Here is a 26,621-nt window from a genome sequence, read left to right as displayed (position 1 = left end):
TAAACCCATTTTTCCTACTTCCAACAGACCTCACACCCTCTGAGGAAGCTTGCCATAGATGCAGGCGAAACGTCAGGAGAAATGCCTCTAGAACATGGCCCTATAGCCCGAAAAAACCCACAAGAACCTACATTATATATTATTCATAATTACATATAATATATATAATTACATATAATAATATATATTATATATTATTCATAATTACATATGAATGCATAACAATATAAAATTTTGCCACTTTTGGACTCTTGCTTGCTGAGGTGTTCCTGCGAGTATCTCTGTAGATCTTAGAAAACCATGTCATGATGCCTGAAGCGAATGGCAGCCTGCAGGCTGTTTAGAAGAGGGGATGGTCTCCAGGTGGGAGGATTCCTCAGAGAGGGTGCAACTACACTTCCCGGCATACCACTTGGACGTGTTAGCCACGCCCCCTCGTTTTCCTCCGGTGCTGCTTTTGTTTACGCCCGCAGCTCGTGCACATGGGCTGGGGGCGCGCTGATTGGCCGGGCGGGCCTGTGGGGCGGCCAATGGGGGCGCGGCGCACGCGGCGGCGGCGGCGGACCAGGCGCGCGGCGCGTGTGCGGAAGAGGGATGCCCGGGCCTGGGCGCAGAGCAGGATGGAGGCGGCGGGAGGAGTGGTCCTCCAGGTGGGGCTGCCTCCCCGCGAGGGGGGCTACTGCGGCGGGGAAGCCGTGTCCGGCTGGGTGGGCCTGCAGCTGGACGTGCCCTCGCCCCTCCGCGCCCTCCGACTCCGCGCCGCCGGGCAAGCCTCCGCCGCCTGGAAGGAAGCAGCAGGGGGAGGAGGAGGAGGAAGGGGAGAGCCCGCCGCCCCGCACCCCGGGACCCGGCTCCAAGCCCACGCCGTGTACCTCGACCTCCGGCAGACCCTGCTCGGGAAGGAAGAGGCCCGCAGCCAGGAAGGTGAGCCGGGGAAAGAAGGAGAAAGGGAGGGAGGGTTGGAGGAAGGAAGGAAGGGGGGAAAGAAGAAGGGAAGGAGAGGAGAGGAGGGGAAGGAGAAGAAAGTGGGAAGGAAGGAAGGAAAGGGGGAAAGAAGAAGGAAGGAGAGGAGAGGAGGGGAAGGAGAAGAAAGTGGGAGGGAAGGAAACAAGGAAATATGAATGGAAAGGGGGAGAGGAAGAAGGGAGGGAAGGAAGGCGAATAAAGGAAGAATGGGGAAGGAAAAATTGTGAAGGAAGGGAAGAGGGAGGGAAGGAGGAAAAAGGAAGGAAGACAGCAGGGATAGAAGATGAAGAAAGGAAGGAGGGAGGGAAGACGAATAAAGGAAAGATGGAGAAGGGAAAAAAAGAAGGTGGGAAGGAAGGAAGAGGCCCCAAGGGAAGGAAGGAGGGGGGGTGAAGGGAAAAGGAAGGAAGATAGCAGGAATAGAAGATGCAGGGAGGGGGGAAGGGAAGGAAAGAAGGATGGAGGGAAGGAAAGAGGGAATGAAGGAAGGTTGAATGGAAAGGGGAAGAGGAAGGAGGGAGAGAAAAGGAAATAGAGGGAGGAAAAGAAGAAGAATAAAGGAAAGATGGACAAGGGGGGGGAGTGGGAAGGAAGGAAGGACGAGGCTCCAAGGAACAGAAGGAAGGAGGAGAGGAAGGGAAAAGAAAGAGGGAAGGAGGGAAAAGGGAGGAAGACAGCAGAAAGAGAAGATGAAGGGAGGAGGGAAGGAAAGAAGGAGGGAGGGAAGACTAATAAAGGAAGAGGGAAGTGAAGGAAAGGGAATGAAGGAAGGATGAATGGAAAGGGAAAGAGAAAGGAGGGAGAGAAAATGAAAGAAAAGGAGGAAAAGTAGACAAATAAAGGAAAGATGGAAAAGAAAAAAAAGTGGGAAGGAAGAGGCCCCAAGGGAAGGAAGGAAGGAGGGGAAGGGAAAAGAAAGAGGGAAGAAAGGAAAGAGAAGAAGGGGGAAGATGGATGGAAAGGAAAGAGAGGAAAGGGGGGGAGAAGTAAATAAGGTGGGAGGAAGAGAAGGAAGAAAGGAAAGAAAGAGAGAGAAGAAAGAGGGAGGGAAGGATGAGAAAGGGTGGATGGAAAGCAAAGGAAGAATAGAGGGGAAGGGAGGGAAGCAAAGGCATGAGGGTGGGAAAGAAAGAAGGAAAAGGAAAGAAAAGGGAGAAGGATGGATGGAGAAGAGAGGGAAGGAAGGCAAGAAGGGGAAATGAAGCTGAAGAATGGGAAAAGATGGTTAGAAAGAAAGGGAGTGACGACAAAGGGAAAGAGGGACAGAAGGGGAAAAGAGGGAAGGAAAACAAGGGCAGGAAGGAAACAAAGATGGGGAAGGAAAAGGAGAGGAAGAAAGAAGTGTGGATTCAACTGGGAAAGGATAGGGGAGGAGGGGAAAGAAAAGGAAGGGAACTGAATGGCCAAATCATGTTTTGCTTTTATTTATTGTTTGCAGGGGGTATATCTTCAAGATATGGATGGTTGAATCTGTGAATGTGGAATCTGTGAATAAGGAGGGATGACTAATTAATTTCCCACATGTCAGCAATGCATACGTCAGCAACCAACGCATTACATAAGAGGAAATAATACAGAGAGATGCATTGCTGTCATCATTCATATCCCGGGGATTGCCATTATTCACTTGCTTATTTTGCCGTTCCAGTGGGATTAAAGCAGTTTGAAAGCAGAGTCCCCTTCAAAACACAATGCAGTGTGTATATACTAAACAACCAGCAAACTCCTCAACCCGTTAAAGGATGCATTAAAGCAGCAGATACTTATTGGAGGCAAGGAGCAGAGAATCATGGAAAACATTGAGAGAAAGATACAGGCTTTAGGAGGATGCCAAGTATCTTAGCAAGGATTTGTATAGTGGAGGTGGGGGAAATGTATATGTTTTTGGTTTATGAAGGCATCAGTATATTCTCTCTTGTAAACGTATCCTGTGGAACAGTGTTAAAATAACCACAAATGTGTCAACATGTCTTGTTGACACAGCAGTAACAGTGAAACTATGTCAGCCAAAAATCTTTCTCTAAAGTTGTTTTGAAATAGGTGTGTCATGAAACAACATGTGCTCAGAGTTTCTTGATGGCTCAGGAGAGATGTCTCCTGGAATTAAGACAGGCACAAGCCAACTTTGGCCCTCCCTCTAGGTGTTTTGGATTTCAATTCCCACAATTCCTAACAGCCGGTAGGCTGTTAGGAATTGTGGAAGTTGAAGTCCAAAACACCTGGAGGGAGGGCCAAAGTTGGACCATGCCTGGATTAAGGAAACAGGCCAAGTTCAAGTGGGAGGGCCATTTTGGGGGAAAGGGTGACCTTTGAGATCATAACCTTTTGGAAAAGCAGAACCTCCAAAACCTTTTGGAAGCATGGCCTTTTGGAGATCAATTGGCATTCACTCCCATTTTGAAGACTCATAACCTTTTTGTAAAGTATGATCCTTCTGAGAAGAGCTAAAAACTCTCTTGAGTCAACCTTTTCCTTAGTGGTAAATATCCACTAGTATTCATGCAAGGCAGTTTAGGTTTCTCAGTTGTTAGACTGATATACCTGGTTATTTCCCTGAACTGTTAGGAACAAAGATTATGCCAGTGCACAAAAATATATAGCAAATCATCAGAAGTGTTATTTCAATAGCCCAAAGGTATATCTACTCTCCCATAAAATATATTTGGTTTTAAATTATGATCTCAAGAGACAAAAATAAGTCGTCTTCGTTAAAAATAACATAGTTGGTTTACTCACAAACTTCCATGTATTCAGTATACAGATACATTAGGTTCTTGTGGGTTTTTTCGGGCTATATGGCCATGTTCTAGAGGCATTTTCTCCTGACGTTTCGCCTGCATCTATGGCAAGCATCCTCAGAGGTACTAGTGAGGTCTGTTGGAACTAGGAAAATCGGTTTATATATCTTTGGGATGACTGGAGTGGAATCACAAGAACCTAGTGATTCCAGCCATGAAAGCCTTCGACAATACAGATACATTGCTTATCAGTTGAAAGTTTAAACAGTTCTCTAAGGCATTTTGTTTCAGTCTCTTCTCTGTCTTAATATAATCATCATCATCATCTTCATCTTTATTTATAACCCTCCCTCTCTTCCAGCAGATACTCAGGGCAGTTTACAGAAATGGCAAACATTCAATGCCAATAAGTAAATAACTAAACAAACAGCAAAGAAAACATGAAACCAAATGAACTCAATATAGCTTATAAACAAACTGAAGTCAAGGATTAGACTAAGGAAACATAATGAGTACAGGGAGTCTTGTGTCTAATGCACTGACTATGTAATACACTACTGACTTAACACTGACTTCTCAAACGGAGTCTCAGTCTGAATTGTCCCAGATCTGATCACATGGTCTGAAGTCCCTCCCACAACCTCAGACAACATAGAGTTAAGGGAAAACTGCACACCAATACATGCATATACCATCTGAATTATTTACATTACAAATAACTGATATAGGGGGCTTGTATAAAGGTAAAAGTTTCCTTTGACATTAAGTCTAGTCATACCCGACTCTGGGACTCTGGTGCTCGGATTTCTAAGACAAAGAGACGGTGTTGTCCATAGATACCTCCAAGGTCATGTGGCCACTGGCATGATTGCATAGAGGCTGTTACCTTCCTGCTGGAGTGGTACCTGTCGATCTACTGACATTTGCAAGTTAAGGAAATGTTTCCAAGGTTCCTTACATTAAGAAGGAAGTTAACACAAGGCTCCTTATGTTTAGGGTAAATATTTTCCCTTGACATTGAGTCCAGTCGTGTCGAATTCCGGGACTCTTGTGCTCATCTCTATTTCTAAGCCGAAGAGCTGGCTTTGACACCTCTAAGGTCATGTGGGCGGCATGACTGCATAGAGCGCCATTACCTTCCCGCTTGAGTGGCACCTACTGATCTACTGATATTTGGATGTTTTCAAACTGCTAGGTTGGCTAATAGCGGGAGCTCAAGCTGCTCCCAGGATTCAAACCACCGAACTTACGGTCAGCAAGTTCAGCAGCTCAACAGTTTAACCTGCTGCGCCACTGGGTGCTCAAGGAGGCTTGTAGAAGGTTGCTTAAGAAACTTCCCGTGTTCATAGAATCCTAGAGTTGGAAGAGACCTCATGGGCCATCCAGTCCAACCCCCTGCCAAGAAGCAGGAATATTGTGTTCAAAGCACCCCTGACAGATGGCCATCCAGCCTCTGTTTAAAAGCCTCCAAAGAAGGAGCCTCCACCACACTCCGGGGCAGAGAGTTCCACTGCTGAACCATTCTCACAGTCAGGAAGTTCTTTGTAATGGAATCTCCTTTCTTGTGTTGGAAATAGCAACCTTCTCCAGGAGGCTTGTAGAAGGTTACTATTTCCAACAGGGCAATTTTCTTAAGCAAGTGACTGGAACTAAGAGCGATGTGACTTCACACCTGGAGGAACTGTCTTATACTGACTCATCCCATTGACTCTTCAAACCCAGCACCAACGCTGATGATTAGCGGGTGCTCTCCAACAAGGAATGTTTCCTGCCCTGCCTTCAAGGCCCTGGGAATTGAATTTACATTTCCCATCAGATCAGGGAGGAACACCTTGCAACATGGGTTTTCCCGCAGACAGGTAGAAAAACCTTCTGGGATCCCTGCATGGGAAAACTTGTTGGAAGTCAGCCCCATCCTATTCAAGTTTATACTCCTCATGAAGGAAATTGGTAGTCAGATGAGTGAGCTGGCAGGGAAATTCCTTTCCCCCGTTGCCCTCTTTGTCTCTTTCTATTCTCTCCTCTGTATCTTCTGTTTGTTAGACTGATACTTCTCAGGGACACGTCTCTTTTTCTATCCAAAGTTTCTCACCAGGCTCGAGTGCCTTCTGTTTTGTTTGCATGGAGAGACAATATGTCTCTAGAGCAGGACTTCTCAAACTTTTCCAGCCCATTTTTGAAGGAAAGGTTTCTCATGGAGCCTCCAAAAATGTTTATATATTAGATTATATTTAATGTGTATATATCAGGCTATAATCTGTATGTTTAATTTGTGTGAAGTAACTTTAAAAAAAGCAATTTCCAATTCACCTGACCTCCCGTCCTTTGGAAACTACAATTCCCACAGAGTTCAAAGTACCGTATATACTCGAGTATAAACCGACCCGAATATATGCCGAGGCACCTAATTTTACCACAAAAAACTGAGAAAACGGATTGACTTGAGCATAAGCCGAGGTTGGGAAATGCAGCAGCTACTGGTAAATTGCAAAATAAAAATAGATACCAATTAAATTAAATTAATTGAGGAACTAGTAGGTTATATATTTTTGAATATTTTAAAAATGGTAATTTAAGATAAGACTGTCCAAAGAGTAAAATAATGAATGTAGCAATAACAATTATACAGTAAAATATTCTATATAAATAAAAATGTAATGTTCGTTTGTGGGATTAACAGAACTCAAAAACCACTGGGCAAATAGGCACCAAATTTGGACACAAGACACCTAACAACCCAATGTACGTCCTTCACTCAAAAAAATTGATTTTGTCATTTGGGAGTTGTAGTTGCTGGGATTTATAGTTCACCAACAATCAAAGTGCAATCTGAACTCCACCAATTATGTCATTGAACCAAACATGGTACATAGGACTCCCATGACCAACAGAAAATACTGGGAGGATTTGGTGGGCAGTGTCCTTTATTTTTGGAGTTGTAGTTCACCTAAATCCAGAGATCACTGTGGATTCAAACAGTGATTGATCTGGACCAAACTCTACACAAATACTCAATATGCCCAAATGTGAACACTGTTGGAGTTCGGGGAAAATAGAATCTTGACATTTAGGAATTGTACTTGCTGGGATTTACAGTTCACCTACAATCACAGAGCATTCTGAACCCCACCAATGATAGAATTGGGCCAAACCTCCCACTGAGCCCCCGGTGGCACAGTGGGTTAAAGCACTGAGCTGCTGAGCTTGTTGATCGAAAGGTCGCAGGTTCGATCCCGGGGAGCGGCATGAGCTTCCGCTGTCAGTCCTAGCTTCTGCCAACCTAGCAGTTCGAAAACATGCAAATGTGAGTAGATCAATAGGTACCGCTCTGGCGGGAAGGTAACGGCGCTCCATGCAGTCATGCCAGCCACATGACCTTGGAGGTGTCTACGGACAACGCTGGCTCTTCGGCTTAGAAATGGAGATGAGCACCACACCCCAGAGTCAGACATGATTGGACTTAATGTCAGGGGACTACCTTTACCTTTTACTCCCACATAGAACCCCAATGAGGGCCACAGCAACGCATGGCAGGGTACGGCTAGTGTATAATAATAGAGTAAAATGATAAATGTAATAATAATAAATAGAATAAAATAATAAATGAAATGAAAATAATAATAGAGTAAAATAATAAATAACCTTGACTTGAGTATAAGCCAAGGGGGACTTTTTCAACCTAAAAAAGGGGCTGAAAACTAGGCTTATACTCGAGTATATACAGTATGTCTTTTTAAAATTAGGGCTGGGTTTGGGGGGTCTCCAAAAACATTAGAAGGCAGGAGGAGAAAAGGGAGACGACATTCCAGGTGGAAGGACGAAATTAAAGAAGTTCACTAGAAAAGACAAAAATGCTTTGGCCCTCCAGGTGTTTTGAACTCCCAACTCCCACAATTCCCAACAGCCTCAGGCCCCTTCCTCTTCCCTCTCACCTGCTTAAGTGGAAAAGAAAAGTTGTTGCATCTACTCCACTCTCTTTTCCCCTCCGCTTTATTCTGAAATCCGCTTTTCTTCCTTCCTCTCAGAACAATACTGCATCCAACCAAAGCCACCCTTATGTGCTAGGTCTTCTCAAGTGGAATAACTCAGGAGCCCTCTTCAAAAAGGCACATAATACATAGCTTTTCATTTCACTGTTTCTTTTTAAAGTTGCTGTGATGCTTGAATCGACTTCTTAAAGCACACGTTTTCTTTTCTTTTTTCCATAGGTGATGAGGGCTTAATCCTATTAGAAGCTGGGAAACACGAATTCCCTTTCAGCTTTCAACTCCCGCAGCAGTAAGTGATGCAGCGTACCTACAACATTTTATTTGCAGTGTTCTTGAAGAATATCTGGGAAGAATTTTGCAGCAGTTGGGAAAACCTATTGTAAATTGCTTATTACTATGCAAAGCTTTATCTGTTAGCTTCTAAACCAGGCATGGGCAAACTTGGGCCCTCCAGGTGTTTTGGACTTCAACTCCCACAATTTCTAACAGTCAAAACACCAGGAGGACCTGTTTGCCCATGACTGTTCTAAACCATGTTCGGAGATTTTCCTTTTTCACAGAAAGCCTTCAATGTGATGGTATCAATCCAGCCAACAAACCTCCTTTGGTTGTGTATGCTCTTCAGTGGATGCTTTCCCATTCTGGGCTGTCTAGCCATGCTCCAGAAGCATTCTCTCCTGACGTTTCACCCAGGTCTATGGCAGGCATCCTCAGAGGATGTGAGATCTGTTGGAAACTAGGCAAGTGGGGTTTATATATATATCCCTGTGGAATGATGTCCAGGGTGGGAGTACAATTACTTTTCAATTTTTTTTATATTTATATGTATTCACATGGTTTTAATTAACTTTTTATTATTAGCCTCCTTGAGTCTCTACATCAAGGGAAAGAAGGGGGGAAGTAAGCAAATAAATAAAACACCAACAATACATAAAATAATCATAGTAGTAGTAGTAGTAGTAGTAATAATAATAATAATAAGGGTTGCTGTGAGTTTTCCGGGCTGTCTGGCCATGTTCGAGAAGCATTCTCTCCTGACGTTTCACCCACATCTAGGGCAGGCATCCTCAAAGATTGTGAGGTATGTTGTAAACAAGGCAAGTTGGGTTTATATACATATCTGTGGAATGATGTCCAGGGTGGGAGTGTGAATGTTGCAATTGGCCACCTTGATAAGCATTGAATGGTCTTGCAGCTCCAAATCCTGGCTGATTCCCCCTGCCTGGAGGATCCTTTGTTGGGAGGTGTTAGCTGGCCCTGATTGATTCCTGTCTGGAATTCCCTTGTTGTCTGAGTGTTCCTCTTTATTTACTGTCTGGAAACAAAATCTGGATGCCGTATTTAAAAACTCTAAAATCAGGACAGCAAATAAAGAGCAACGTTCAAAAAATGGGAACTCCAGACGGTAAACAACCAAGTGCCAGTTTGACACCTCCCAACAAAGGATCCCCCAGACAGGAAGCAGCCAGTCTTTGAAGCTGCAAGGCCATTCAATGCTAATCAAGCTGACCAACTGCAACATTCACACTTGCCTCCAACAGACAAGAGTTCTTTTTCCCACCCTGGACATCATGCCACAGATATGTATGTAAACCCAACTTGCCTTGTTTGCAACAGACCTCACAATCTCTGAGGATGCCTACCCTAGATGTAGGTGAAAGGTCAGGAGAGAATGCTTCTCGAACATGGCCAGACAGCCCGGAAAACTCACAGCAACCCTTATTATTATTATTATTATTATTATTATTGACACAAAAGTACAGTATGTCACTGCAAACGAGATCTATATGCTGGATTTCGTATCACAACATCACAAGTCGAACCCTTCCCAAGCGTCTAGGACTGTGTGGTGTATTTTTGAATGATGCGCACAGATCCAAGTAAGGTGGCCTTTTGCAGTTGACAGATCATGATTTTGTCGATGTTTATCATTTCCAAATGCCGGCTGAGATCTTTTGGCACGGCACCCAGTGTGCCAATGACCACTGGGACCACCTGTACTGGTTCATGCCAGAGCCTTTGCAGTTCAATTTTGAGGTCTTGATAGTTTTTCCTGTTATATTTCCTCAATGCAGCTGTCACCTGGTATGGCGACATCAATAATCCAGACCTTTTTCTTTTCCACAATCGTGATGTCTGGTGTATTGTGTTCCAAAACTTTGTCAGTCTGGATTCGAAAGTCCCACAGTATTTTTGCATGTTCATTTTCCATGACCTTTGGGTTTATGATCCCACCAATTCTTTACTGCTGGCAGGTGGTACTTGTGACATAAGCTCCAATGAATCATCTGGGCCACAGAGTTGTGCCTCTGTTTGTAGTTCTTCTGTGCAATTTTCTTGCAACAGCTGAGGAGATGGTCTATGGTTTCTTCGGCTTCCTTGCACAGTATTATTATTATTATTATTATTATTATTATTATTATTATTATTATATGTATTGTTATTATATTATTATTATTATAATATTATAACTTTATTTGTACCCCGCTAGCATCTCCCAAGGGATTCGATGCGGCTTACAACAGGCCGGAGCCCAACACAATACAACAATACAATACATAGCAAATAAAACAGTTAAAGCAGAAAACAATAACAGTAGCAGTACAACAGGACATTATTAAAAACTGAGCCGGCCGGAGTGGGGTACAGGATTAAAAAGTGCTGCAGTGTCGGAGGGATATGGGATTAGAATATAAGTGCAGTGTGCGGTGAGGGTGATCTTGACTCTACTAAAGTGCTTCTGGGCTTTGGTAGTGGGGTTCCTAATCTGAGAAGGCACGTTGGAACAGCCAGGTTTTCAGGTTCTTTCTGAAAACCGCCAAGGTAGGGGCCTGTCTGAGATCTTTCGGGAGGGCATTCCAGAGGCGGGGGGCCACCACAGAGAACGCCCTGTCCCGTGTCCCCACCAAACGTGCCTGCGACGCGGGCGGGATCACGAGCAGGGCCTCTCCTGATGACCGGAGTGAGCGTGTGGGTTCGTAGACTGTGATGCGGTCTTGTTGGTTTATTTATTTGCTTGCTACCCCCTTCTTTCCCTTTATATAGGGACTCAAGGATGCTAATAATAAAAAATGAAATTAAAACAATGTGAATACATATAAATATTAAAAAATTAAAAAAGTAATTCTACTATGTTAATTAAACCATTAAAAATTGGAATATTTAAATGCATAAATTAACCCACCTTGACATCAATCTCACCATCTTGAAAAGCCTGCACCATATCAGTTTATAAATGCCTGATGGCAGACGAACGGTTTTCCCTACCTTCAAAAGGTGAATATTGTTGTTGTTGTTATATATTTTTTTATTTCTTACCCGATTTTCCGGTACTAATGTGAATGGGTTGAAGATCCCATGACATCAAACCATATACAAACATCATACCAACCTTTCTTTCAGACCGTTGGCGACCTCTTTCACTGGGAAGTATGGCAGCATCCAATATTTTGTCGAAGCGATCCTAGAGAGGCCAATGGCATCCACTCAGTCCGTCAAGAGGGAATTCCAGGTTATTAGCCACATTGATGTGAATTCACCACTTTTACTGGTAAGAGCCGTACTCTCCATGGAGTCATTTGCATGTTCTCAGCATGTGGCCATTCTTTATCAGCTGTAACTTGGCTTTGCATTACTCTGATCAGTCTTTTTACTGTTGTCCCAGTTCTTATGAGCTCACTTGCTAAGCTTTCTTTATAAATATATAGTTCCAGATAGCATAAATTGCAGATAGTTTGTATGTTAGAGGAGGGAGGGGAGATGTTGTGCCATTGATTCCAAACCTGCTGGCACAGCTGCTGTGGCAGAAATTGGAGGAGGATTGACAGCCATTAAGACTTAATAGTAGTGCAGCGGGGAGAAAAATATTTACTTTATCACAGTACAGGGTACATTTACAGGACCACAGGGCCCTCAGCCTCTCCAGTAATCGTAAGCTATGAAACAGTAATTGTAGTACGCTATCACTTTTCATGCTCGATTTAAGCTCTGGCCATTTTATTACATAATTCAATAAATCAGAAATAAATAAATGAAATGTGTTTTTATGTTGTGTTCTCTGAGGCTTTCATGGCCAGAATCATTGGGTCGCTGTGAGTTTTCCAGGCTGCCTGGCCATATTTCAGAAGCATTCTCTCCTGACATTTCGCCTACATCTATGGCAGGCATCCTCAGAGGTTGAGAGGTCTGTTGGAAACTAGGCAAGTGGGATTTATATAAATCCCTGTGGAATGATGTCCACGGTGGAAGAAAGAACTCTCTTCTGTGGGATGCAAGTGTGGATGTTAAAATTGGCCAACTTGATTAGCATTGAATGGCCCTACAGCTTCAAAGCCTGTCTGCTACCTCCCTGAAGAAATCCTTTGTAATATTTTATTTATTTAAAACATTTATATTTCGCCCTTCTCACCCCGAAGGAGACTCGGGGCACAGCATATATATGGCAAACATTCAATGCCGGAACATGAATTCATTCTATGTATACATAAACATTTAAAACATTTGTCTCAATATTAAAATACACTGTTGGGAGGTGTTAGCTGGCCCTGATCATTTTCTGTCTGGAAATCCGCTGTTTTCTGAGTGTTGTTCTTTATTTACTGGATTTCCCCCAGGCGGGAAGCTGCAAGACCATTAAATGCTAATCAAGCTGGCCAATTGTAATATTCACACTTGCCTCAAGCAGGCAAGAGTTCTTTCTCCCACCCTGGACATTCCATAGATTTTGCCCCACTTGCCCAATTACCAACAGACCTCACAACCTCTGAGGAAGTCTGCCATAGATGTGGGCAGAACGTCAGGAGAGATTGCTTCTGTATGGAACATGGCCATACAGCCCGGAAAACGCACAGCAACCCTTTGCTTACATGGTGTCCGTTCCAGAATTAAGTGCACAGTTGCACCTGCCTCTTGTGCTTTTCCGTATTATTTACTTACGAGGGATTTGGCTACATGGAATACAGTATAAGTCTAGAGATTTTAGTCAAAACATTCACCCCAAATCCTGGCTCAGTTTCCCCATAGTTTAGGGTCTGTACTGTACCTTAACACTTTCCAGAAAAAGAGCTATGCCCTTTTCTGAATGGAGTGGTGAAGAACAAGAACCTAGGTGGGAAATTGGTGATGCCCTTTTGCTCTTTGATCATTGACTTATACCAAAATCCATAAGGTTAGACCTCAAACCTGCCTTCAACTTAGTCATTAAAATAAGCTGATACACACACACACACACACACACACATATATATATATATTAAATGAACTTTGAATGATTACACGGCCCAACCATATTTTTCCCTTGGTGTCTTGTTTTTTTGTTGTTGTTGTTTTGTTGGTTTATTTTATTTTAATTTTTTTTTTGCTGTTCCTGGGGTTATTTAGGGCCTGATTCAGAAAACTGCATTGGCTAGACCATATCAGCTCTAGTTTTCTAGATACAATTATGATGGTTTTCTATGGGCGGGCAGTTTTTTTTTATTTTTTTATTTTATTTATTTATTTATTTATTTATTTATTTATTTATTTATTTATTTACAGTATTTATATTCTGCCCTTCTCACCCCAAAGGGAACTCAGAGCAGATCACCGAACACATATACAGAAAACATTCAGGGCCATTGTACACTGACAAGACAGACAACTGTACATAGGTAGAAGTGTATATATAGGCTTTCCCATCTTCGGCACCTTGGAGGCTGTGCTTAGTTCCAGCCACCGGAGAGTGCTCTTGCGCCATCTTCCCTGCCGAAGAGCTTTCTTTGTAAACTTCCTCCTTGATCAAATCGCCGGCATTTCCTTATGGGTGCCCTTAATACCTCCCTGCTTAAAGCGGTACCTATTTATCTACTCACATTGTGGTTTTCAAAACTGCTAGATAGGCAGAAGCTGGGCTAAAGGCCAGGAGCTCACCCCAACCCGGGCTTTGAACTGGCAACCTTTCAGTCGGCAAGATTTACTTCAGCTGGCAGTTAACCTGCTGTTCTAAAGCCCGGCCCAGACGGAGATTGGTATGTGGAAGATGTTCTGTATCTCAAAAACCAGAGCTGATAGGGGGAAACTAGTGTCCTTTTTAGAACCAGCAGGTCAAATATACCCAGAAACAGGGCTAACATTTGAGGCACCCAATTTTGTGTTGGCCAGAGTTATTGAACATGTCTTAGGTCTGTTTGGGTATTGTTGCTTCGGAGTTCTCCTTAAACTGGCTTATTATCAGCATATGTTTGATTTTTACCTATTTATATACCTCTGTACCAGGAGTCGTGTCATCAGAAGGGATTCTGTCCTTGCTAAGATGCCTTTCACATCATGTCAACTTACATATTTGTTTTCTTAAGGAAGCCTATTAGTGTTTAGCACAGGAAATGTAAATTTGGCCTCAGGTGGCCGTTCCTAATTCTGTTAAGTTTGACGTTTTCATTTTGTCTGTATTAATTTAAAATATTAGTTTAACATCCTTTCTGAAGTGTAATTGATTTAGCTCTGGAAAACAACTTTTCCAAATAATTGAGTTATCCAAACGAATGGGTTGCATGCTATATATATTTATTTTGTTTCTCTAAACAAACAGTCCCACTTTCCCACAGTATTGTGAAATGGAATGGTAATGTAAACAGTCCAGTTGAAACTGCTTTCTAAAAGAATGTCCTCTGGGCGCAGGGCCATCTGCAGTGCCCTCCCAACATGAAGAAGGCTTTTTGGCCATCTCTTTTGGGCAGGAGCCCATTTACAACCCATCGCTGGATGTTGGAGAAGGTGAACTTGTCAGTGCAGCTTCCCAGCTATTAAATTACGAGAGCTGAGCTGTTGTTTGTAGGGGAAGGTAATGCACATCTAAATGCTCCTTGGATCCCATGGAGGGGAAAACCTCTCCCAAAAGTCCAGAAGTGTGATTATTTGCAGCCACCAATATGTATAGAATCAGTTATTATTGTCAAACATTTAGTTGATTATAATAACACTAAAATAAGTTAATGCAAACAGCATTCCAATGTGTAGGGAAAATTATAGTAATTTCTGCAAACTTCAGCAGTTCTTTCATGTAATAGTTTCCCCTTTTCCTCTGCAGAATTTCTTATCTCGACACAATTCATAAAGCATATGTTGTTTGGCAGCTAACATGCCTTCGATGTTGATTGAGATTGTTGTCATAGTTGGTCCTGAAAGGGCCCGTTGGTTTGGTTGGTTGGTTGCATACTACAAGTCGCTTCTGGTGTGAGAGAAACGGCCATCTACAAATATGTTGCCCAGGGAATGCCTGGATGTGTTACAATCCTATGGGGAGGTTTCTATATGATGTGCTGTGTGTCCAAAAAAAAAAACAAAACAGGAATAAACAACAGAAACTACCAGAAGTTCCTGGAATGATCTTAGCAGTGGAAAGACCACATGCGCAGTATGGAAGCGCTGTCTTTGTAGAACCAGGCCTCCAAGTCAGCAATGCTCACAACACTGAAGAAAACAATATATATAACAGTAGAGCTTAATAACATAATGATTACCTCAATGAACAAGTTTTGTTTCTCCTCTCCTGAGAGCTTTGATGGGCACCAAAGGGCAGCAGTAATTGGTGACTGGAGGGAAAGGAAAGGGCCTGAAGCTGTTAGGAATGGTGGGAGTTGCAACCCAAAACACCAGGAGGGCTCAAGGTTGCCCGGGCCTGATCTATACCTATTTTGCCATCTTTGCCCCGGCATGGATGCTACCAAAGCTAATTTGCTATTATGAGCCTCGTTCCAACCCAGAATTGATATAGTAGTTGCAGGTACATTGCTATTAGTACTTTAATCCTTTTTCATGGCTTTTTCATCTCTGTCTTTGCAGACTCCTGCAAGGCAGTGCCAGGAAAAGATGGTTGGATGCTGGTTCTTCACCTCTGGACCAGTTTCTCTGAGTGCCAAAATTGAAAGGAAGGGATATTGTAATGGTGAGTGTGTTTTGTTCTGTTTCAAAATAAGGGAAGATAATTGATATTAATTTGTCACATAGTCCAGTTTCTCTACTGTGTCATTATACAATTGACCCTCCATCTTCATTCATGGATTCAATCAACCTACTACCACCTCACCCGCTTCATAGCAAATCTACTACAAAACAGGAGCTTTTTTGTTGAGTTCCAAAGCAGAGAAGCAGATGGCGAAAACAGAAGAATGGCTGCCTCAGGGGAACGTGCTTGCTCCATCCATGTTTAACATCTACACAAATGATTAGCCATTGCTAGAAGGAACAGAGAGTTTCATCTATGCTGACGATCGTGCCATCACCGCCTAAGCAGGGAGCTTTGAAATGGTTGAACAGAAGCTCTCTGAAGCTCTAGGTGCCTTTACTGCCTATTTCAGGGGAAACCAGCTGATTCCTAATCCATCTAAAACACAGACATGTGTTTTTTCCTTAAGAACAGACAAGCATCTCAAGCTGTGGGGATTACCTGGGAAGGAATCCTACTGGAGCATTGCAGCACATACAAATAAATGGGAGTCACCCTGGACCGTACTCTGACCTACAAGAATCACTGCTTGACTATCAAGCAAAAAGTGGGTGCTAGAATTAATATCATACGAAAGCTGACTGGCACAACCTGAGAATCAAGTTTTAAAACGTGTTTTTTTAAATACATTAAAATTGTACCCTTGGTTTGCTTCTGATACGATAAATGAAAATTAACTCTTCTTTTAAAATACATAGGGGGAATATAGGGCCGTGGTAACACAGCGAGTTAAACCTCTAGCTGCAGAAAAAACTTGCTGACCCAAAGGTCGGCAGTTTGAAGCCGCAAGTCGGGGTCAGCTCCCGGCTGTCAGCCCTAGCTCCTGCCAACCTAGCAGAAGCAGTTTTTACAAGGCTTGCCGCACAGCTGTAAGGGGGTTGGGCCAATGGGAAAAGGTGGCATAAATAAAGTGCAGAACCAGGGCCCTAACTAATGGCCCTAATTATTCATTTCCCGGGCCTGATGAATAACTGTAAGAGGGCTGGATCAGGGCTAGTATCATGCATTCATTGTGTCGCAGTAATACTCCATAATTTTAAAATACCATGTTTGCTTACTACCATCAAGTTCCAAACTTAGTGTCCTCCCTTTAAAGGCCTTTGTTTTTGTGGCATAAGTAGAACACAGTTTTCCAAACGTTAGCTCAGCCCATTTGCATTCCGCACGATGCCCATTGCAAAATTAAGAAATGCTTTCTATTTCATAATAGGTGAACTGCAGCATTGTGCTTATTAATGTACTAATTCACTCCTTCTTGATACATTTATATTTTAGGTGAAGCCATCCCGATTTATGCAGAAATTGAGAATTGCTCCTCTCGTTTGATTGTTCCAAAAGCTGCCATTTTCCAAACACAGACTTACCTTGCAAGCGGGAAAACGAAAACATTCCGTCAGATGGTAGCCAATGTGCGGGGAAACCATGTTGCCTCTGGCAGTACGGACACATGGAATGGGAAAACTCTGAAAATCCCACCTGTGACCCCTTCCATCCTTGACTGCTGCATTATCAGAGTTGACTATTCCTTGGCGGTGAGTGTAGCTTTTCATCATTCAGCTTTACTTAGAACTGGGGGTGTCAGGCTCATTTCCATTGAGGGCCACATCATCCTTATGGTTGCCTTCAAAGAGCCTCTGAATCCATGGAGGGAGAATTCATGAATATGAAGAGCCAACTCCCTCTCTCTATATATATGTGTGTGTGTGTGTTTAGTTTTTACCCAGTTTGTGTCCCTAGATCGGTGGTTCTCAACCTTCCTAATGCCGTGACCCCTTAATACAGTCCCTCATGTTGTGGTGACCCCCAAACATAATATTGCTTTCGTTGCTACTTCATAACAGTCATTTTACTTCTGTTATAAATCATAATGTAAATATCTGATATGCAGGATGCATTTTCATTTACTGGACCAAACTGGGCACAAATGCCCAATACACCCAAATGTGAATGCTAGTGGGGTTGGGGGAGGATTGATTTTGTAATTTGGGAGTTGTAGTTGCTGGGATTTATAGTTCACTTATAATCAAAGAGCATTCTGAACTCCACCAGTGATGGATTTGAACCAAACTTGGCTCCCATGACCAATGGAAAACACTGGAAGGGTTTGATGGGCATGGACCTTGAGTTTGGGAGTTGTAGTTCACCTATATCCAGGGAGCACTGTGGACTCATGCAATGGTGGATCTGGACCAAACTTGGCACAAATCCTCAATATGCCCAAATGTGAACACTGGTGGAGTGTGGGAAAAATAGATATTGACATTTGGGAGTTGTAGTTTCTGGGATTTATAGTTCATTACAATCAAAGAACATTCTGAACTCCACCAACGATAGAATTAGCTCAAACTTCCCACATGGAATCCCCATGACCATCAGAAAATACTGTTTTTCTTATAGTCTTTTGGCGACCCCTCTGACACCCCTTCGCCACCCCCTCAGGGGTCCTGACCCCCAGGTTGAGAAACACTGCCCTAGATGTTATTGGACAACAACTCCCATCCCTTTTATTTGTCCTCCATGCAGACTGGGGATGATGGGGATTGCAACTCAATGCCACTTGTGGCTCTGAGGTCGGGGACAGGTTAAAGGAGATTTTAGAGTCAGGCATAATTTCCACAAGCATTGTATCTGGATTTAAACTCAAGAGATCACACTGTAGCCTTCCAGGTGTTACTGTATCACAACTCCCCTCAACTGTTCCAGTTATTTATTTATCGTGTCAGAAGCGAATTTAGGGGACAGTTATAACTTATTTAAAAACACAAACAAAGTTAAGAACTTGGCATGATACTAAATTGCTTTGACCAGAAGCTGGCCACTTGGAGTGCCTCTGGTATCACTGTGAGAAGGTCCTCCATTGTGCATGTGGCAGGGCTCAGGCTGCATTGTAGTAAGATTTTGTGCAGCTGGTGGTTTAACCCGCTGTGCTAAGCCTTGCCCTATTGTATTCCTTGATATATTGCCTAGACTTAATAACGTTGATATATTGCCTAGACTTAATAACCTTCAGACCATTAGACTATATCACTGAATTGGGGGAAAATGTGCCACTTATGAATGACAACAACAATAATAATATTTATTGCCTGCCTCCGTGCAACTCAAAGAGGGGTATAACGTCATTTTAAAAAAAAGATGAAACACTATCAAAACACATACAAGATACACAGAGGGTTTTTTGTTGTTTATTTGTTCAGTAGGCTTGGGCGGTTTCGTTCGTTAATTTCGTAATTCGTTATTAATTCGTATTTAAATTAGCTTACGATCCAATATTGAGCCATGCAGGAATAGTGTGAGAAGTAAATTAGATTCGAAACAATTTTTTCAATTTATTTCATAATTATTTTGGCATGTCTGGTGCAAGTTTTATAGTTGTTGTTTGTTTTATCACACCAACAGTCAACAACAGAGGGAGAGGGAAGCTTCAGAAGTTCCCCCTGTCCCATTTGGAGGTTTTTTTAGCATATTGCGCAATCGCGTCCGCCATTAACGAATCAATTCGTAATTATACGAAATTTCATATATTTCGAAATTTTTAAAAGGAAAATTTCGAAATTATTAAAAAAAACGAAACGCAAGGGCCCCCTAAAAACAAAACGAGTTTAGAACCAAATTTTTCCAGGGTTACCTAAGTCTATTGTTCAGTCGCTTCCAACTCTTGGTGATCTCCTGGACCAGCCCAGGCCAGAGCTCCCTGTTGACACCCGCAGCTCCTTCAAAGTTGAGCCAGGCCCTTCAAGGATGCCATCCATCCATCTTGCCCTTGGTCGGCCCCTCTTCCTTCCATTTTCCCCAGTATCATTGTTTTCTCAGCGCTTTCTTGTCTTCTCATTATGTGGCCAAAGGAGTTCATTTTTGCCTCTAATATCCTTCCTTCCAGTGAACAGCTGGGCTTTCTTTCCTGGAGTATGGACTCGTTGGATCCTCTCGTGGTCCAAGGCTCTCTCAGTATTGTCTTCCAACGCCACAGTTCAAAAGCATCTATCTCCCTTCGTTAAGCCTTCCTTATGGTCCAGCTTTCGCATCCATAGGTTACTACAGGGGAATACCATTGCTTTAACTATGCAGATCTTTATTGCCAGTATGATGTCTCTACTCTTCACCATTTTGTCAAGATTGATCCTTGGTCTCCTCCCAAGAATTTCCTGGCTGCAGTCTGCACCTGCAGTCAACTTCGCACCTAGAAATAAAAACCCTGTTGCTGCCTCCACGTTTTCTCCCACTATTTGCCAGTTATCAATCAGTCTGGTTGGCATCATCTTGGTTTTTTGGATGTTCAACTGCAACCCAGCTCTTGTACTTTCTTCTTTCACCTTGATTAGAAGGCTCCTCGGCTCCTCCTCGCTTTCAGTCATCAAAGTGGTATCATCTGCATACCTAAGGTTAATGTTTCTTCCAGCCATTTTAACTCCAGCCTTGGATTCATTAAGCCCTGCATGATGTGTTCTACATACAAGTTGAATACGTTGGGTGAGAGTATACAGCCCTGTCGTACTCCTTTCCCAACCCTGAACCTGTCTTTAACAGAGTTTAAAAACAAGTTACAACTCCCTGATGAAAGTCAGATTAAAATTCACAACTTTAAACCAGCTCTCCAGATATTAAATCAAGCCCAAATTGTTCTCTGTGTGCAGTAGTTCTTCACACTCAAAGGTCTGTACCTTAAACTACTCTTGACTGAATAAAGAGTCCAGAGACATAGCAGCAGATTGGCTGGTCAGTATAAGATTATGTGAATTTATCAGGCTGATGTTACAGGCATATGTAGTTAACAGTAATGTTACAGAAGTATAAAGGTTTGGGTTTTTATTTACAAAGTACATAAAGCAATGTAGTAATAACAATACCTCCTTGCAGGTCTACATTCATATCCCTGGTGCTAAAAAGCTGATGCTTGAACTGCCTCTGGTCATTGGCACAATCCCATGCACTGCGTTTGCCAGCCGAAACTCCAGCCTCGTCAGCCAGTTCAGTGTGGATATGAGCTGGCTGGCGCTGACCATGCCAGAACATCCTGAAGGTATTGATGTGGGGGTTTTGATTTAGTCCTCCATAGCGGGAACAGATATTGCAGATATCTTGTAGATATTGGAAGCTGTTATGAAATGAAAGCCAGCATTGTGCATTGATATTTGGATTTGGAGAAAACTGAGAAGCTCCTTTGGGCCATTGTAACACTCGTATATCCATTTGGTGTCAGAGGGGCTACAGCCCCCTGCTTTCCTTTCTTCTTCATCTTTCATTTGAGTATCCTTTGTGGAGAGAAAATGAATGGTATAAATAAACAACAGCAATTATAGTAATTTTCCTCTGCTCATACTTTCCCCCCATTCCTTCCATGTCTCCTTTTCCTTTCTTCCCCCTCCTTCCCTCCTCCTTTTCCTTCTTTTTCTCTTTTTTTTTCGTTCTTCTTTCTTTCCTGCCTTTCCTTCCCCTTGTTTTTTTCAATTCTCCAGCTTTGAGAGGGCTTCACAATGTTTCCACAGGAGCCTCGCTCTGTTTGTTGACTCTTTCCTTCCCTAACAAAAGCCTTTGTGATTCAGTCAGGCAGACATAGTTGGACTTTCATATACATATATGATACATACATACACACAACATACTAACAAAGGTACCCAGTAATACCCAGGTTAGTATTTTGCTAAGGATAAACAATAGAAGTAGTCATTGTTTGGGTTTTATGAATGGTCTCATTAGAAAACACATAAAGATGTGGGTATCCAACTCCCTTCATCTGTTGGAAATAGCAACCTTCTACAATACTATACTAGTTTTTTGTTGTGTCTATAATTCAGGTTGCTTACTATATTGTATATGTGTATATTTTACCTTAACACTATGTTGTTTAAGGTTGTGAGGTTGTGGGAGGGACTGCAGACCATGTGACCAGATCTGGGACTATTCAGACTGAGATTCCATTTTAGAAGTCAGTGTTAAGTCAGTATTGTATTGTATAGTGAAGGTACTGCGAGTCCCATCATCTTATAGTCCATCCTCCTCCAAACCGCACCAAGATGGAGAGTGGGTCATGGGGGCTCTGTGTGCCAAGTTTGGTCTTGAGCAGTCATTGGATGAGGGTCACAGTGGTCTCAGAAAATGAGTTAAGGTACTGCAAGTCCCATCACCCATAGTCTGTTCTCCCCCAAAACTCACCAGAATGTTGAGTTGGCCATGGGGGCTCTGTGTGCCAAGTTTGGTCTTTATCAGTCTTTTGGGAGGGGGCACAGTGGTCTGTGAAAGTACTACAAATCCCATCATCCATTGTCCATCCTCCCCCAAATTTCACCAGGATGTAAAGGGGGTTATGTGTGCCAAGTTTGGTCTTGATCAGTCATTGGATGCTGGTCGCAGCGGTCTCAGGAAGTTAGTGGAGGTACTTCAAGTCCCATCATCCATGGTATACCCTCCTCCAAACTGCAGTAGGATGTAGAGTGGGTCATGGGGATTCCGTGTGCCAAGTTTGCTCTTTATTGGTCTTTGTTGGGGGCCACAGTGGTCTGTGGGAACCGATGGGTTTGAAAGTACTACAGATCCCATCAACCTTTGTCCATCCTCCCCCAATCCTCACCAGGATGTAAAGGGCGTCATGGGGGTTATGCGTGCCAAGTTTGATCCAGGTCCACCAGCCATTCTGATCACAGTGACGTGTGAAAGTGGCAGCCAATCAGAAAGCTGCCACATACACTGTCCTCCCTCCACATACAAACACTGACTTCTATTATAGACATAGATTTGTGTGTGTTCCCAAGTCTATTCCTATGGATTTTCTAATGATATAAGAGGTTTTTGGAGGCCATTGCCTTTCTCTAAAACCAAGAGTGTGTGATCTGCTTGAAGGTCACTTGAGTGGATTTCTGTGGCTGAGGAAAAGTTTGGAGCCTGGTCTTCCAGAGTCCAAAACCCGCCCTATACATACACACACCTTTTTATCTTCAGCATAAACCTTTGCAGATCTCTTAGGAAGCTGGACAGAGGAATGTACAAAAATAGTTGCAGCTTCTTAAAAGGAAATGACTACTTCTGAGTTTTGGGGCAGCATTTATCAGAGTTACAGCTTAGGAACAGATTCGTGGCCAAAAAATAAATGCCCCCAACAGATTAGTAATTGAACTGACTTGCATGTTGTTTGCCTTCTAGCCCCACCCAATTATGCTGATATCGTATCCGAGGAAGAGTTTTCCCGACACGTTACTGCTTACCCGGCCCCGGTTGACTGTGATGAACAACAGCTGTGTTGCCCTCTGTTTGCCTACATTCAAGAATTTCGGTTTCAGCCTCCTCCGCTCTATTCAGAGGTAAAATTAAGATGCAGGGTGGCTTCGTGATCCAAGTCGAGGGAAGTTAACTTCGAAACAATATGTTTGTTTATTTATTTAGTATATTTATATACCGCCCCTCTCAGCCTTCCGGCGACTCGGAGCGGTTTACAAGGCAAAAATTCAATGCCATCAAAAACATAAATACAATATACAGTATAAAAGATCAACAACAATAAAATCATCACATTATAATAAAATATACTTCTATCAATGCTCATTAAAACAATGTCTAGTCCCGTCATGTAGTTATTCCGTTATTATATCCATTACTCAGTATTCGCAAATGCCTGCTCAAATAGCCATGTCTTAAGATTCTTCTGAAATGATAGGAGCGAAGAGGCCAATCTAATCTCCCTAGGAAGGGCGTTCCATAGCCGAGGGGCCACCACTGAGAAGGCCCTGTCTCTCGTCCCCGCCAGCCGTACTTGGGATGGTGGTGGGACGGAGAGCAGGGCCTCTCTAGATGATCTTAAAGTCCTCGCAGGTTCGTAAGGGGCGATTTGTTGAGAAGTTGTGCAATCTTTAAACAATATCCCCCCCCCTCCCAATAAAAATATGAATTCCAGAATCGTAAGCAGTAAATATACTTTATTTGTATTCCGCTCTATCTTCCCGAGGGAACTCAGAGTGGATTACAGAATACATATATGACAAACATTCAATGGCATGTGTTGTCAAAAGCTTTCATGTCCGGAATCATTGAATTACTATGAGTTTCCCAGGCTGTTTGGCCATGTTCCAAAAGCATTCTCTCCTGACGTTTTGCCCACATCTATGGCAGGCACCCTCAGAGGTTGTGAGGTCTCTTGGAAACTAGGGAAGAGGGGTTTATATGCCTGTGGAATGATGTCCAGGGTGGAAGAGAGAACTCTTTGTCTGTTTGGGGTAGGTATGAATGTAGCAATTGGCCACCTCTGAATAGCATTGAATAGCTGCAAGGCTATTCAATCAGGACAGTAAATAAAGAGGAAGAAAACAGGGAAATTCCAGACAGGAAACAATCATGGTCTGCTAACATCTCCCAACAAAGGATTCCCCAGGAAGGAATCAGCCAGGCTTTGCAGCTGCAGGGCCATTCAGCGCTAATCAAGGTGGCCAATTGCAACATTCACCCTTGCATCAAGCAGACAAGTTCTTTCTCCCACCCTGGACATTATTCCACAGGGATATAAAGCCATTTGTCTCATTACCAACAGACCTCACAACCTCTGAGGATGCCTGCCATAGCCATGGGCGAAACATCAGGAGAGAATGCTTCTGGAATATGGCCATGCAGTCCGGAAAACTCACAGCAAACCATTCAATGCCATTATACAATTAACAACAAATACATACAGTACACAGACAAAGGTAAAGGCCCCTTTTTACTCTCTGGTGTCTGGAGATTCCAGCCATGGGGAGGTGCTCATGTTCCATTTTCCATGCCAAGGAGTGTGTTGTCCATGGACATCTTCCCAATCATATTGCCGACATATCTGCATGGGCACCTTTATTACCTTCCTGCCAAATTGGTACCTATCTACTCACATTTGCATGTATTCGAACTGCTTGGCAGGAGCTAAGGCTAACAGTGGGAGCTCACCCGGACATGCTGCTTCGAATTGCCAACCTTAATAATAATAATAATCATAATAATAACAATTTTATTCTTGTATCCTGCCACCATCTCCTTGAAGGGACTTCAGGTCAGCAGTTCAGCAGCACAAGGTTTTCAACAATAACCTAATAACTACTCACCACACTGGCGGACTGTGATGAATGTGATTTTATCTTGACGATTTGGCTTTATGTATTTATTCTGTTTGTATTTTAATGTATTATGATGTTATTAGCTTGTGTATGCATTTTCTGTTGTTAGTCGGCCTGAGTCCCTCTGCGGAGGTTGAGAAGACCAGGATATAAAAGTTCTAAATAAATAAATAAATTTAACCTGTTGCACCAACAATATCTCCTCCCAAAAAACATACATGAATTCTAGAATCCCAGACATTAAATGCATTCATTTTTTTTTCCAGATTGATCCACATCCAACTGAAGTAGAAGACAGTCAACCGGTTTCAATCATGGCATAAGGATTAGTTGGAAATAACTGCATCTTTCTCGGATGGCACGGATGTCTTGATTTTGGTTGTCTGTTTTCTGCTTAAAATGCTTTTTTTAAAAAGCGGCATTCTTACCGTGAATTTGAAACCGTGCCTGAAGTCTCAGGTCCAAATAAGTTGTGCCTCTTTGTGGAGAAGAGAGAGAAAGAAAGAAAGAAAGGAAAGCCTTGTGGTTTGGTTGGCACCGAAGAAGCAAAGTGAACCGTTCCTGGATGAAGTGGACCCTCTTTTATTTGGATGGAAAGACAGAATGTATCAGAGGAGAGAAGCCATAGAAGTTGCTGCACAGAGTAAAAGGAAGGAAGTTGCAACAGGGAGATGCAAAAGTTACACGCAGAGTGAGCAAATGGAATCATTTTGTCTGTATCCTTGCAATCCACTGCACAGGTTTCAAGTGCTTCTTCAACTTCACTATTTCACAAGAATCTTCAAGATTAGTTCAAAAATTGCACCTCTGGCATCAAGTCAAATACTAGCACTAAATCTCATTCCAATTTTGAATGGAAGATGATGGTATTACATTCCATGTTATGAAGCTGCAAGCATTTATTGTTAGAAGTGGAAGGAACAGCACCGTGACGGCAAATATGGGTTTTGTTGTAATTTCTTTGCAGATTGGGTTTTCCTGCTGGGATTTTTTTTTGTATTTATTAGTATTTATTTGCAAGGTGAATAGAGTAGCTTCTCTTTTTGCTTTTATGGGTTTGCTGTGATCTGATGTAGGGAGCAGCCAGATGTGTAGCTTCATCAGCTTGGCCCCATTTGGAGTCAATGGGTTTTTAAACAGAGGCTGGATGGCCATCTGTCAGGAGTGCTTTGAATGCAATATTCCTGCTTCTTGGCAGGGGGTTGGACTGGATGGCCCATGAGGTCTCTTCCAACTATTTGATTCTATTGGGCTGAAGGCAGCCGCGTGGCTTTGACACTGTGTTGGAAGATTTAATCAGAATTTAAAGTCGCACTCTTCATTGCCTCGTTTCAGAAAAAGCAAAAGACCTACCTCTTTCTTGGATATGGGTTATAAGCAAATACCAAAAGGTCACTCCAGAGTTTGTACTGCTTCTAGCTCATTTTAGATGGGGATAATTTTTTCAGTCTATCCCATCTTGGATATAATTTCTCTGTAATACAATTTATATATTGTGTGAAAAAAAGAAAACAAAAAATATGTTTTTATTTCATTGTCCTTACCCCATTACCCTCAAATGTTTCCCTCTTTAATAAGTTTCTGAGTGGGAACAGAAAGTGTGGGACATCTTTTGCTGGGAGTGTATGTGGCTGTCACTGTTTTGGGAGACTCACACTCCTTTTTGTTGTCTCTAGTTCTTTGAGGCTTTGAGGTGCCCATTGTGCAATGGCACGAGAGAGAGAGCGGAGTAGGTAACCAGATCTGGTTCCTGACTGATCTCAGAGTGGGCAAAGTGTGGCCTTTCTGAAGTACAGTGGGCACAAATCATCCATTCACGAACTACTTACTTCAGAGTGCTTTTATATAGAATCACTATCAGTTTCTGTTTGTTTCATTC

The 26,621-nt window shown here is 42.7% G+C and overlaps 1 protein-coding gene across 1 annotated transcript; it reads left to right on the top strand.

Annotated features, from left to right (window-relative positions):
- The first annotated feature begins 572 nt into the window (after positions 1-572).
- ARRDC4 (arrestin domain containing 4) lies at positions 573-25,930 on the top strand. The gene is made up of 8 exons (XM_060755927.2): positions 573-924; positions 7,913-7,982; positions 11,096-11,243; positions 15,512-15,614; positions 16,950-17,206; positions 20,532-20,694; positions 22,812-22,969; positions 25,009-25,930. Exons 1-8 carry the CDS (start codon positions 621-623, stop codon positions 25,063-25,065), a joined length of 1,260 nt encoding a protein of 419 aa, XP_060611910.2. The 5' UTR covers positions 573-620; the 3' UTR covers positions 25,066-25,930.
- Positions 25,931-26,621: the final 691 nt, after the last annotated feature.

The sequence above is a fragment of the Anolis sagrei genome, chromosome 9 (assembly GCF_037176765.1).
Source record: "Anolis sagrei isolate rAnoSag1 chromosome 9, rAnoSag1.mat, whole genome shotgun sequence".
In the NCBI taxonomy this organism is placed as follows: domain Eukaryota; kingdom Metazoa; phylum Chordata; class Lepidosauria; order Squamata; family Dactyloidae; genus Anolis; species Anolis sagrei.
This window is presented reverse-complemented; position numbering and strand designations above follow the sequence as displayed.